This window comes from Pezoporus flaviventris, unplaced genomic scaffold (assembly GCF_033815535.1).
Source record: "Pezoporus flaviventris isolate CSIRO_AGI_PZ_B2104156 unplaced genomic scaffold, CSIRO_AGI_Pfla_v1 ptg000057l, whole genome shotgun sequence".
NCBI classification, from domain to species: Eukaryota; Metazoa; Chordata; class Aves; order Psittaciformes; family Psittacidae; genus Pezoporus; species Pezoporus flaviventris.
In genome coordinates, this window is record NW_026892605.1 from 1,962,853 (window position 1) to 1,976,383 (window position 13,531).

The following is a 13,531-nucleotide window of genomic DNA, read 5'->3' on the forward strand; positions in this document are numbered from 1 at the left end:
GGCCTCTTTGAAACATCCTTCTCACCAAAGGAGCAGAAGAACTGAGCAACTCAGGAGTTGCTGACTTTCATCTGCTCCCTGTTTTAGGCTCTGAGCAGTCTTTTTTTTTTTTTGTAGTTCCCTGCCAAAGCTTCTCCTGGCTGCCCTTTTCAGGGGCTGAAGAGATGCAGCCCACTGGTGAGCTTCTGTATGACGAACCGATTTGCGAGGGGATGAGTTCAGCTCTTCTAACTTGTCTGAAGTGCTGCACTGAGTTTCTGAGAAACAAAGTGGTTTGCCAAAACTGTTACTACTAAAACAGGCAGTGTAATCCCTTATCAGGTTATGTTCCTTATAGGGGAAGTGTTCAGTAGTAAACAGACTTTTAAGTAAGTCACTTCTCTGGGATGAGCTCTGCTATTTGGCACTTACGTGACTGAAGGGAATGTTATGGGCCTGTAGAAGTCTTAGTTTCTCCACCTTTAACGCGTCCAGAAGATATGTAGCTGGTCAGGTAATGTTGTCTTCTACCTCAAAGAACAAAACCAAAACATTCTTAGTTTGGTTTTGCGAACACTTCAGTATCATAATGATTTCTCCAAAGGGTACTATGTAGTTTTTGCTCCTGTGCCAGCTTTAACGTATTAGGCATTAGGCTTAATGTTTTCACAAATGTCTACTTCCACCATGTGTATCAATGATCAGACTGTAATTTTTCCTTGCTACAGATTAGCACAGTTGTACTTTAGAGGCAATTACTGATTCTGGCAAAAGAAACTAATCTTTTATGCTCTGTTTGTAAAAGGGATAAATTTTGCATGGAAACTTACTGAAAGCACCTATTTAATTAACAACATAAACACTTACCAGGCTAGTTCATATGTTTCTTGAGGGACAAGTTTAGCTACTGTGGCAGAGACTGATAAAGTAGGGGACTGTAAGAAAACATATTCAAAGACTGTGCGAGTGGCAGATGTGCACTTTGTTTGCAGCAGTGTCAAAGCTTTATGGCCCACTGATGGCTTTGCAGTTAATTGAAATTAATCCTGCTGTTTGACACTAGAGTGAACTTTAACTTTCAGGTTATGTATTAATAATTTTGTAATGCTCCGAACAAGATGTTGCCTCTTACCTGGTAAACTTTTAGAAAGGAGTAATGTTTTATCTTCATGGGGGTTTTCATATGTTTTAATTTCATGGTACTGGAAATCTTTTGTGGCAATGCTGTTGAACTTCATAATCCGGCATGAGTTTTGCTGGATACTGACTGTTCATTTGGTAATCCTACAGATCTGTATCACCTCTGAACTTGATCTTACCCTGAAAAATAAACTGCTAATTTGTGTTAGTTCAAACTCTGTTTAAAGCCAACATAGTAATAACAACGCGTTTATGCTATGTGAAGAGTTAATGTGCAAAGTGATGCGTTCTGGTCAAATTGATCAGTAATTCCTTTGTACAGTCAGTGCTGTGGGGGACAGAGGCTGAAAAAGGGCAGTTGGCTCCATCCAGCTTTGGCCCCACTTTTGCCCCATCCATGGTGAGGGTGTTCTGGTATGCTCAGTTTGGATCTGAGGAGCACCACTTATAGTTTGGAATGTGTACAGATCACTTCTCCAGTGATTTCCAGTTCATTTCAAATAAATCACTTGCAGGGAGTTGCTAAGTCTATGGACTTGATGCTGTACTTTTCTCAATCCTTCAGGTATCTTCAGGAGGATGGCATACTCAGGCTAAAGGTAGAATTAAAGAAAACAAATAAAAGAAAACCCCAGTATTCGGATCTGTACATTCAAATGATTACTTCACCAAAATATCAAGAAACTAAATAATCATGAGATTAGATGGAGAATGCTTAAATGTATAAATAATTCATTGAAATGTGAGAAGTGGACAGTAGGCATATGTGCTCCTTGGCTTTCACAATGGAGGGAGGTACCAAGTAGAATTCTCCAGGAGTCTTCTCTGTTCATTGTAGTCATAAGTGCCCTAGAGAAGAGTATGTGCAGTGAGGCAGTAAAGTGGGCTACTTGGCAGTAAATACAAAAGAGGGCAACCTGGTTGATGAAATAACAGCATGGATAAATGTCAAGTGATTTCCTTCCTGAGGAAAGTGGAAAGGACCACTCAAGGGTGGCATATGTGGTTTTTCCTTCTTGTCACCAGAGTGGTCATGATCAGCTTTTAGTTCTGTGGTGCGATTAGAAACTTGGAAAGAAATAGGCATGTGTTGTACAGGATGTTTATGGAAATCCAATCCATTAGGTTCTATAAGCCAGACTTTTGGATGAATGTGCCATGACTGTTTAAAAGATTTAGTCTTATCAGTTGAACTACATGTGTTTCTACCTCTTGTATTCTGACTGAAAGACTGTTTTGGAGGCCTGTGTATCTCTTTCAGTATGTATATCTTTATTGCCAGCTATCTTTGTAGCTCCTTACTTCTTGGTTGTTGTTGGATCAGCACTGCTCTTTTCCTTGATATCTACTGCCTATGCAATTAGTTGACTTACAGCCCTTACATTCTGTTGAACTGTGCAAAACCCAACCTTTCTAGCTCTGAGATAATAAGGAATATACCTTAGCAGTCTGTCTCTGCATTTAAGACAGATAATTCAAACATGTTTGCAAATTCTGACTGAATACTATTTGAGAAGAAATTCTTGTCAGATGGTTAAAAGATGGCTAAAGACTGGTCACACTATTATATTGATGTATAACAACCATAGGAAGCAGACATGATTTTTCCCTCATATTTTGAACTGACAAGCTCCCAGCTCATCCAGATTGTTTAACCTCCAAGTGCATGACTCCAGACTCAGTACTGCACAAATCTGTCTGCTCTGTTCCTTCAGTCTTCAAGAGCTAGTTTTGCAGGCAGAACTGGCTGACCTTGATTTTCCACTGTATCAAAGAATTGACAGCTCTGTCAGCAGTATATCTAGTAGTTATTCATTAATAATGCTGGCATATGAACTGTGTAACACCAGACTGTTGGCTTTATCCTTGAGATTACCCTACTGGTAACCTCTTCCCAACCCTATAGTTCCTCTTCACATACCTGTTGTCATCTTCCCTTTAGCCAATTTCTTCACTGTGTTACAATTGACTTGGAAGATGAATTATACATCACGGATGCTTTTTGGTATTCTCATATGGGAAGTATTCAGTAGAGAGCCTTTAATGACCTCCCATCTTTACTTCTTACTTTAAATGAGTATTTAAACTCCCCAGTTTCTTGTACTTTCATGTGAAACTTGAGCTCAACTGATTTTTACAAATTTTCCTTTTTTAATGGGACAAACTCTGCCCTTAGAAGTTGTAGCATGTTTTGGGAGAAAAAAGGGATATTTGGAGGAAAAAGCAGGACCTTTCTTTTGCTTTTCTGTGGCAACATGTGACTGTGGCAGATGAGTACCAGTATTGCTTTTTCCCAGTGATCTGCTGTTGAATCTTTGCTACTTTTTTTGAGAAACTACTGAAGACTTTTATGTGGATAAATCTTCTGGCAAAGTATACCACCTCCTGAAGTACTAGTAAAATTTGTTCTTCAGTTGTATCTGGGAAGATAAAGACCTTGACACTAAAGATAATTGTACCATTCTGAAGACAAATACCATTTGATGTCTTCGGTGATACCAAGTCCTCCTGATGTTTCATAATCAGAAATCACTACTGTGATGCATAAACATATTCCTGTCTTGTGAAATTATGGTATCTCTGAAGGTGAAAAAGTAACATGTCAATAAACTATAGGGAAGCCCTTCTGTTGTACTTTCTCTGGTAAGAGGTTTTTCCCTTTCATCACTTGCTGCCAGTTCTGCTTGCTTATCCTACTTGTACTCATGAAAAAGCCAAACTTCTTTGTTTGTTTTGTTTTTTTACCTTGTCTCTGCATCATCTTTGAGGGAGGCTTGCATTGCAGAAAGTATTTAAGCTATATATTTGAAATACCTGATTTTATTTTAGAATTCTTTTGTGGGATTTTAAATTGGGTTGCATTTTTTTATTTTTTTTTTTTTTTTTTGTTGTTGTTTCTTTAAAAAATCCCTAAAAAAACAGGCTTTGCTGATTCATTTAAAACAGAACAAACCCCCTATATATTGGAAGACATTTTTCTAAACGGCTTTACTTGCCAGAAACAGTAGGAGTTGCTGCCCTTCTGGTTTACCTTCTGCTTCTGTCCTTCTGTCCTACCTCTCAACATCTAATAGTGAAACCAATTTATGTGTGTTTAAAAGAAGTAAATTTAAACCTGCTTATGGAGTGTGTTCTGAGGGAGTAGGTATTGACATTGGAGAGTACTTTAACCAAAGGACATCAAAAGCCAGTACTGTTTTTTCAGGCTAACAACTGCATTGAGCAAAATGTAAATTACAAATGTAGTTCTGTGACTTTAGTTTTCAGCTTAACAGTGTTAAGTCAATCTGATCAATTTTACTGTAATGCTTTTTTTTAACAACTTAAATCTTTCACCTCATGCTTTCATGGAACATGTCTCCTTTCAGCACTGAAATGTGCTGAGGACAGCGATTAGACAAATGACTGCTGGAATTACGTTTTAAATCAGTTACACAGGGGAAACTGAAGAACAACTTCATGAAGCTTGCTATATAAGCTTTTTCAGCAGTACTATATTCCAGTGCATAGCTCTTCCAATTAATTGCTACTTCAGACCAGGTAGATACGTGGATCTTGTTAAGACTCATACTGTCCTACCTGAATTTTGCTGGTTATGTCCTCAGGAAACTTGATAAAGTTTTCTTTCTTTATTAGCAAAGTGGGATTGGCTTCAGATAGGTTAAAAGAGATGGAAAAAATTATGGAAGAGAAGGCGTTTTAATAACTTTAGTTTAGGTGTTTCTTACTTAAAAAGCAAAACAAAAAACTTGAGTTGTTTGGTATTTTGTTTGCATGATCTTGATACAGGAGGATGTTGCACTCAATTGCAGACTAATTACATCATAATCTCAATACTGATGAAGAGTGAGCATGCATTTCAAGCCGTTGCTTTCTATTTCTAACTTGGCAGCAACTAATTTCATAAGGAAAAAAGCCCCTCACAACACCTGAATAACCCCACCACTCTGAAAATTTTATCTCCCACCTTGAAAAGCTGAAACATTCAAGTGTGAATAGAAGGAAATGAGGAGGAATCCACTGTGACACCTTTATTCATAGAGCAGGTCTTTAAAAGGTTGATGTAGAGCTGGTGATGAGATGTCAGTGATGCCGTCTACCTTTGATTGCAAGTATTTGTGGCAGTGTGCTGAAGCTGTGATAAGGTTTTTCTAGGCTGAACTTGATTTTGTAAGCACCTGATTTACCATGATGCTTTGAACTGCCTGTTCTAAAGAAGTAAACATGTAAAAAATTGAGAGACTGTTATTTGTGTAAGCCTCATTCTCCAGTTCTGGAGATTTAAAAAATAAATTTTTCTCAAACATATGGCATAGAATCTGGTGTTAGTATGTGTGCAGGGCAAAGTATGAAGTTTTCATTCCATACCTACATTATAGAATAAATGGTGTTGGAAACAGACCATGGAATTATTATTTTGACAAGTCATCTTCCATCATCATTACTGCACACTGCTTCTAAACAACTGGTGATGTTTCATGACATGCTGTCACAATACCAACACGAGTGAGGGGAGGGCAGAAATGAGGTCAGGGCTGCAGTGTTTTTCATAAACCCTGCCATGCTTACTATTAGGAGAAAGAGAGAGTGATTTCTTTTTTCCCTTTCTGGTAGGAAAGGTGGTGTTTTTGCACTGTACAGCAGAGTCTGGCTCCAGAGCCCTGTGCTGGCTGGTGTCTGAATGGTTCACTGTTTTGGCTAGGCTCTGGCTTGGCTGTTCGCCCATCCTGCTGTCCTTCTGCTTTTGTTGGTGTGCTTGGACAGTTTCCAGAGCTAGTGTAGTCCTGCTGGCACAGAACTGGAAACAACTTCTCTTCACAATGACAGTGGATATTTTTTTCCTGCCTTTTTTTTTTTTCATGCTATTTTACTTTATTACTGTAACAGTACAGTAGATACTTGATTCTTTGTGACTGACTTTGTGACAGGGTTACCTGGAGTACATTAGCACTATGAGTGTAATGTAGTTAACTGCAAAATCAAGTTACTTGAAGAAAATTTTCACCTTAGTTTGTTTTGTTCTTCTGTTTTTAAGCTGAAGTATTCTTTTAAGAAGTCACTTTATGGTGTGAATTAAAAAATCAGTAGTGTTTGAATTAAATATGGTGTGAATTAAAAGACCAGTCATTGGTGAAACCAGAGTATGTCTCATTTGTGATGGGCCCTGGAGTCAGGATTAGTTTGGAGGATTTCATGGGTATATGTTAAAGGGAGAAGATGGTTAAAAGGACCCCTGGTCTTTTCCGGTTTGTTTTTGGTTTGTTTTTTTTTTTTTAGTTCTCTTAAATCCTGACTGCATAACTTAGTGTTTCTCTTCTCTTCCATAATGCTTCTCTTACTGCTTGCTTGGTATCTTTTCTATTTTTTACCTGCCTTTCTTTTCTCCTGTCCTTTCTATGTTTATTTTTGTTTGTACACACTTATCTGGGGCTAGCTATATACATGGAAAGGAAGAGGTGGGCTAGACCCTGACACCAAGGTCCTGAGAAGAGAACTGTGACTGCAGCAACATTTTTCTCTGGCAGGAAAGAATGTGGCTGGTTTTCATCCTTCTGATGCCATAGTGGTAGATTGAGTGTCTTCCCCTGTATGATTGTGTGTCTCCAAATGGGTTTGCATTTTATGTGCAGTACTGCTGAATTTTGAGCACAAAATCAAGGGCTTTAAAGCACTTCAATGTCAGTGAGCTGGATATCCCTAAGTTAAAGGGGGCTGTTTTGTTGAACATTCCTGTTAGTCCCCCACATAGATATTTCTTTCTGAGGGTACTCATCAGAAATAGTTGAATTTCGCATCAGAAATAGTTGAATTTCTCATTAGAAATAGTTGAATTTCACATCAGAAAACAGATTGTGCAGATGTTGTACATGTGTCAAGGATAGAGGATCAGAGGTTTAAATTGTGATTCTGTTAGTCTTTAGTGCTATTTTAAGCTGGGTATACAAATGATTGTTTTGGTTAGTGTTGCAGGTCTTTTGAAGTGCAATAGCACAAAGTATTGTGTGCCTTCATCTTAGGTGTGTAGGATAAGCCAAAGGCTTCCTGTTTTGAGGAAGAGAGGGGAATAAAATCTCCGTGTCCAGAGGTTGTAGGGCTTGTGCAGTGACCAGGTTGCTCTGGGGAGCTATCCAGTGTATGCAAAGCAAGGGGACTGAAGGCATGTGCAACTCTTTCCTTTTTTCTGTATCTTCCTGAAAACTCCCTCTGCACTTGCACTCCCTGAGAAGCACCCCCTTTCTGCTTTTATAAAATGAGATTTATGCTCTTCTGATTGTAAAGTTGTCCAGAGAAGGTATAAAGGGGCAACTGCTCCTCATGGGAATATAATGTGGCAGTAGCAGCAGATTGAGCAAGCTGGGGATTGTCACTGAACTGTTTACTCAGTCATGGTTTTCGCATGCTTCCATGCTTTATGTGCCACAAATGCCAAGGTAGAGGAACCCTGTCCTGCTCTCCTTCATTCAGTGATCCTTCCTGGGAGCTACAAAGACAAGGCAATAGTCATTGGCCAAAGGAAGTGCATAACCTCCTAACTTGCTGCATGCCCATTGCTCTTGATGCACTTCTCTTTGGAAATGTGGGGGTATAATCATTGCTAGAGTTTGTGTTGCTTTTGTAATGTATTTTTTTATTCCTTTTTGCTAGCTGGCTTGCCTTTTGCAATTCTCAGTTCAAGACGTATACCCTTCCAGAGAGGAGTTTTCTGTAGTGATGAATCCATCCGGTATCCATACAAAGAGGACACCATTTCTTATAAATTGTTAGCAGGAATACTTATTCCTTTCAGTATAATTGTTGTAAGTTAAATTTTTCTTCATTGCCTTTGATTTCAGTGGGGTTTGGGAAGAGGGAGGAGGGGCAATCTCTTAATACAGACTTCTAAAACTGTATTCTATAGGATTTCTTGACTTTAAAATAATGCCCTCAGACAAGCTGCTGAAGCAGTAGAAACGGTGTTCTGACAAGAATAACTAAAAGTTTTTTTTCAGTTGAGGTCAAACAACTACAATTATAGCACAAAAAAAAGAATACCTTAGAACTTGGGTGACTTAATGCTGTAGTCTGAGAGGTAAAAACTTTTCCTCCCTTAGCATATCAGTTAAGACTAGCACTAATGTATTTTAAATTACTGTCTCAAGCTTTTTCTATTTTGGGAGCTACTACTTGCAGAATGAGCTTGAATTATAGTATTAAGTTAGCATTTTTCTGTTTCTCAGAGTCACTGGAAATACTTCTGTGTGAAAGTGTAACAACAGATACTAAGTTCTTTCACAGAAAAATATTATGGGTTCCTGCCAGAATTTACCAAAAGCATAACCAGAATAAAAAGAATAAGTTACCCAGGGAGCTTTTCAGTTGAAGGTCATGATAAAACACTGGGTCCACTTGTGTTTGAATTGATGCTGGGACTCACTTTCATACTGCACCTAACCTGGCTGGAAATGGGGCACTGTTGTTCCCTCCCCTTCACACCCAGATCAGTGAGCTGGAGAGACTGGCTCGCCAACAGCCACTTTGGGATCTCCCTCATTGACCACAGCTCCTTGCTCAGTTGAACTGGCTCATGTGTATAGTGACTCTGTATCCTTAAGATGTGCTTACATGATATCAGCTGAGCCACCTTAATAGCTTACTATGGAGAAAAGGTGTGGTCCCACTGTCTTTGCCACCTGTGGTGGCTTGTCTGAAATTCCTTGAGCTCCTTTGAGCTAGGTTGAGCAAAATAGCTCCTGAAAGTATACAACATCAGTGCTGGGGCAAAAAGTGGTGGTGGGCATGGGCAGCGGGGAGAGCTGGGTGTCACCAGTTAACCACTTTGTGTCCTAAGTCTCATGGGACTGCGTTTTAGTTCTAACAGTGGCCCTTCAATAGTATCTTCAATATCACTGTCCGGGTGTACTGAAAAGCTCCAGATTCCACTCAGAGCTCTGTGTTGGGTGACATCCAAGCTCATCAGAGCTACACTTTGAGCAGAGTTTAAACTTTTATGCCAAATAAGATTTTTAGGTGTGTAAATATTTATCCAGGTATATTTTAGGAACCAAAGCTGGAAAAAGAGCAGCTAAGTGTAAACCTTAGTATTGACCAGCTTTTCTCTGGGATAATGGGTTAAAATCACGTTAAAATTATTGCAGTCTAGCTGTTTCTTGTGTAAGGATTGCATGGAATTTTTTATCTAGGTTTCAACATAAAGGGTAGCTTGTAGCTTGTATTTGTTCCTGGGTGGAATTTTTCTTTTTGTAACTCTAGAAATGTGGGGCTGTAACTCTACCTAGTTTTCCTTTTCTTAGGAAAAACTGCTTCAAAAGCCTATGGAAACGCTTCTGGAGCAGATTAAAGCTTTTTTTCTGTTTTGTCAGACAAATCATTTATACTGGAAGACCCTGCTTTTTAACATATGAGTGATTTTTTTTAAAGCTGCTACTGTCGTTAGTAGTCAGTACCACCTAAGCGCAGCAGTACTTGGTCACAGCGGAAGTCCATCTAGCTTGTTACCTCATTTCTAGCAGCAGTTAAAACAGATGATTGAGGAAGAACATAAGAGCAAGTGAAGATTGTTGTTTTGCCCTCAGTATTTTGTTACCAGCCATTTGCAGCTCGGGGACTTCCCGAGTCAGAAAAGGCTTAATGTGAATTAACTAACTTTCAGCGGGTGTATTTCCTTTGCATTTATCCAGTCTCCATGTGAGCCTACATGTACATTTAGCTAACAAAGTTGCCACCTTTCAGTTGTGAAATCAGGGTTTTCTGTCAAGGTTGCTTTAAAGTCAGATGGTAAAAGTAAATGTTGATATCCTTTACTCAGTGCTCAGTCAGATTATAGAAGATAAATACTCTGTGTCCAGTGAAGTAGCTGCATTGAGATCACTTAAATTTTAGTCATCTCACCTGAGATAAGTGACCTTTAAGGTTTTGTAGCGGTGTTCTTGAAAAGAGCTTCATTATTTATGAGTCATGACTGGTATTTCTGTTCAGCTGTCTTCATTAAGAGGTGTATTTTCTATAAGAGCTTACCCACATCTACTTTACTGATGTTTTGGTATGGTGAAGGGTGTAAAACTGAAGTGTCATGCATCTGATGGGACTGTCTGTTTGCCTTTAATTTGTCTGCCCAGGTGTCAAGAGTGTCTAGTAACAGCTTAATTCATCAAAGCTCTGCTTTGCTGGGATCCCTGAGTTGTCACACTTAAGTGGCTGATGGAGCCATCATTTAATCTGCACAGCATCTTTAAAAGTCACTTCACACACATGCATACAGTCCCCCACCCATCTGATCATCCATATGAGTTGAGCCTTTCTGTACCACATGGGACCATCTGGTTCAGTGTTCAATCTGTCTGGGGTGACATTTTGTACTTTGCTTGAGGAAGAACTTAGTTTCTGCAAAAGGCAGAGTTGCAGGAAAATAAAATTAAATCTGCATTCCTGTCAGTGCTTGATGCATGTATCTTGGACATGCAGGGTGAAAAATCCTTGGAAAGACCTCAATAATGCCCGTCTTTCCCTAATCTCATTGCTTTTCTCCTGGTAGGATTTAATTTTCCTGAGGGACAGGAATTTTCTTTGTTAAAATAACTGGCCTTCCACATCTGGAAATGAAGACCCTTCAGAGGAGTCTCTGGCATCACAGAAACCCTAATAACTTTATGATGAAATACAAAAATTTTGCTCAGCATAAGTTTAGCTGAATAAATGCAGAATAAAATGTTATACTGGGCACAGTATTTCTAATTAGGGCATGTCTAATTTATCCTAATTAGCATAAACATTACTCTGAGAAGGCTTTGTTTTCACAAGTATTCAGAAAATCAATGTCATTAAGTTCAACATAAAGAAGGACAAGGTGAAAGCTTTTTTACATTCTACATAAATGTTTAAAGTTTGGGCATGATTATTGCTGACTCTTGGAAAATGTAAATTTGCAGCTTAATGTTTATTAAATTAATTTCTGAAACATGTGTGCATATTAATAACAGTAATATCTTTATTTTTAAGCTATTATCTATATTTTAACTGTCATCCTTATTTCTCTTTCAGATAATCCTAGGAGAGACACTCTCTGTATTTTGTAATCATTTGCACTCAAACTCATTTGTCAGAAATAACTACATAGCCACTATTTACAAAGCCATTGGGACCTTCATTTTTGGAGCAGCTGCTAGCCAGTCATTGACAGACATTGCCAAGTACTCCATAGGCAGACTGCGTCCTCACTTCCTTGCTGTGTGCCAGCCCGACTGGACACGGATCAACTGCAGTTTAGGTTACATTGAGAATTTCTCATGTCAAGGAGATAAAGCAAAAATCAGCGAGGGAAGGTGAGTCTGGCTAACCTTGTATACTTGGTTGTAAGGCCTGTTTCTTGACTTGGGATGATGACTTTGGTATTGCTACTGCATTATTGTGCTTTTAGAATAAATTTCTTTAATGAATTTTGAACCCCGTCTAGACACTGGGATTTTTTTTCCACTTTGTGGAAACTTGCTTTATTAATGTACTCAATAACTTATGCATTCTTCTATATTAATTTCTGCCCTTTTTTTTTCAAAAATGTGGATGATACTCAGTTTTGATTGGCTTCTATTTGTTTCTAAAATGTCTGTGCCTCCCAATGAAGAGAATTTGAAATTTGCCTTCAAAATTTCATGTGAAATAGCAAGGAAAACAGTTCAAATGAAAGCAAATACATCCAGTTTTTACCCATATAAAAATATGTTGGACTGGTCAGAGAATCGCTTTACTCATTCTCATTATTAGGCATTTTATTACCTTAAATACATATGTGCCAGTTCAATCATAGCAAGATAATGGTGAAACAAAATGAAGTGTCCGAGACATTGGAGTTTTATCACTGTTACATCAGTGTTTGAATGCTATTTGAAATGTTAAAGTATGTTCAGAGTAATTTCTGCTATTAGAGTAGCTTAAGCTCCCTGGAATCCTAGCTTTAGAGAAGCTCCTTGCCATTCTTTTTCCAGAAGATCTATATAATCTCTTAGATCTTTTCTCCGTGTGTGTGTGTTTTAAATATGTATGTGTAGGTTTTGCTTACTGTCCCCTGTGCTCATTGGCACCTCTAGTGTGTGTCCCCCCTGTGGATCTCTCAGTAGCAGGCATGGTATTCCTTAGCAGCCACACAAGTCTTGCATATTTATTTGGTGGAGGACCAGGTCCTGCTCCAAGTCATGCACAATAGCTGTTCAAGGGTGCCAGGACAGTTTGTATTTTTGCATGGCTGTTAGCAGAGGAACAAGTGCATGATGATAGGTAAGTAGTCGGGGGGGGGGGGGGGGGGGGGGGGGAGATCAGCGTTCAGGAGCCTCAACTCAGAGCACCAAGAGCCACCGAGGGAGCCTCAAGTCCTCGACGGGACCTGCCCAGGAGCCGGCAGCTCAGCTGACAGAGCGAGCAGGGACTCACAGGGGGAGGAGGCAGGAGCAGCGGCACCAGCCCTGACTGGGTAAAAACCTGCCCCAGGGAGCGCGGCGAACAGAGCGGGTCGAGGCGGTTTGCGCGGGCCCGCTAGCGGGATGGTGAGCACTCGGCGTGTGAGCAGGGCCCGGTCCGGGAGCTCTGCTCTGGCTGCCCCGGCGGTGGCCGGCGTAGGCACCCAGACAGAGCCGGTGAGAGGGGAGGCTGCAGTGCAGAGCTCGGGGTGTAGAGAGTGCCTGCACTGGTCTGGTGAGGGGAGGGTGCGCAATGGGCAGGGCTGCACTCGGTGCTCCCTGGTGGAGGTGCTCCTGCAGCAGGGGCTGAGCTGCCGGATGCTGTCAGTAGGCTGCGAGATGTCAGGGAAGCTGAGAGGAAGCAGGAATGCTTGCTCCTGGCCCAAACTGTGCAGGGGCCTCGAGCTTCACCTCTACCTCATGAAGGAAAGAAGGAGGCCGTTAACTTGGGAAGCTGGGAATTAGTGACAAAAAACAAAAACAAAAACAACAACAAAAAAAGAGGAAAAGGACAATTAAAAGCAAGGGGTTTCCCCCTAAACCCCCTGTCCCCACGCAGAACTGCTTTGCTGTCCTGCAGGGGGCTAATGAGGAAACGCACTCGAGCCAGAAACAGCCAGGCTGATGCCCTGGTAAAAAGATCTCTACTGGGGCTGCTAGGAAAAAGCGGCGGGTCGTAGTAGTAGGGGACTCTACACTGAAAGGGACAGAAGCACTTGTCTGCCGGCCAGACCCAGTCTCAAGGGAGGTGTGTTGCCTACCGGGGGCATGGATCAGGGATGTGGCAGAGAGGCTGCCTGCTCTAGGAAGTCCCACAGACTATTACCCACTCCTGGTGATACATGTGGGTGCTAGGGATATAGACAGTAGTAGCCTGGGGAACATAAAGAAGGACTACAGAGCCCTGGGGGAGGTGGTTAGGGGCTCTGGAGCTCAGGTGGTCTTTTCATCAATTCTCCAGGGTA

The 13,531-nt window shown here is 40.5% G+C and overlaps 1 protein-coding gene across 2 annotated transcripts in view; it reads left to right on the forward strand.

Annotated features, from left to right (window-relative positions):
• The window catches only part of PLPP1 (phospholipid phosphatase 1), a 59,220-nt gene that overhangs the window by 20,480 nt on the left and 25,209 nt on the right, over positions 1–13,531 (forward strand). The window contains exons 2-3 of one of the 2 annotated variants that reach the window (XM_061469412.1): positions 7,765–7,916; positions 11,158–11,438. In XM_061469412.1, the coding sequence (XP_061325396.1) occupies positions 7,765–7,916; positions 11,158–11,438 (433 nt within the window). The remainder of the gene's footprint in view (positions 1–7,764; positions 7,917–11,157; positions 11,439–13,531) is intronic. The other variant, XM_061469411.1, reaches the window with a different exon arrangement.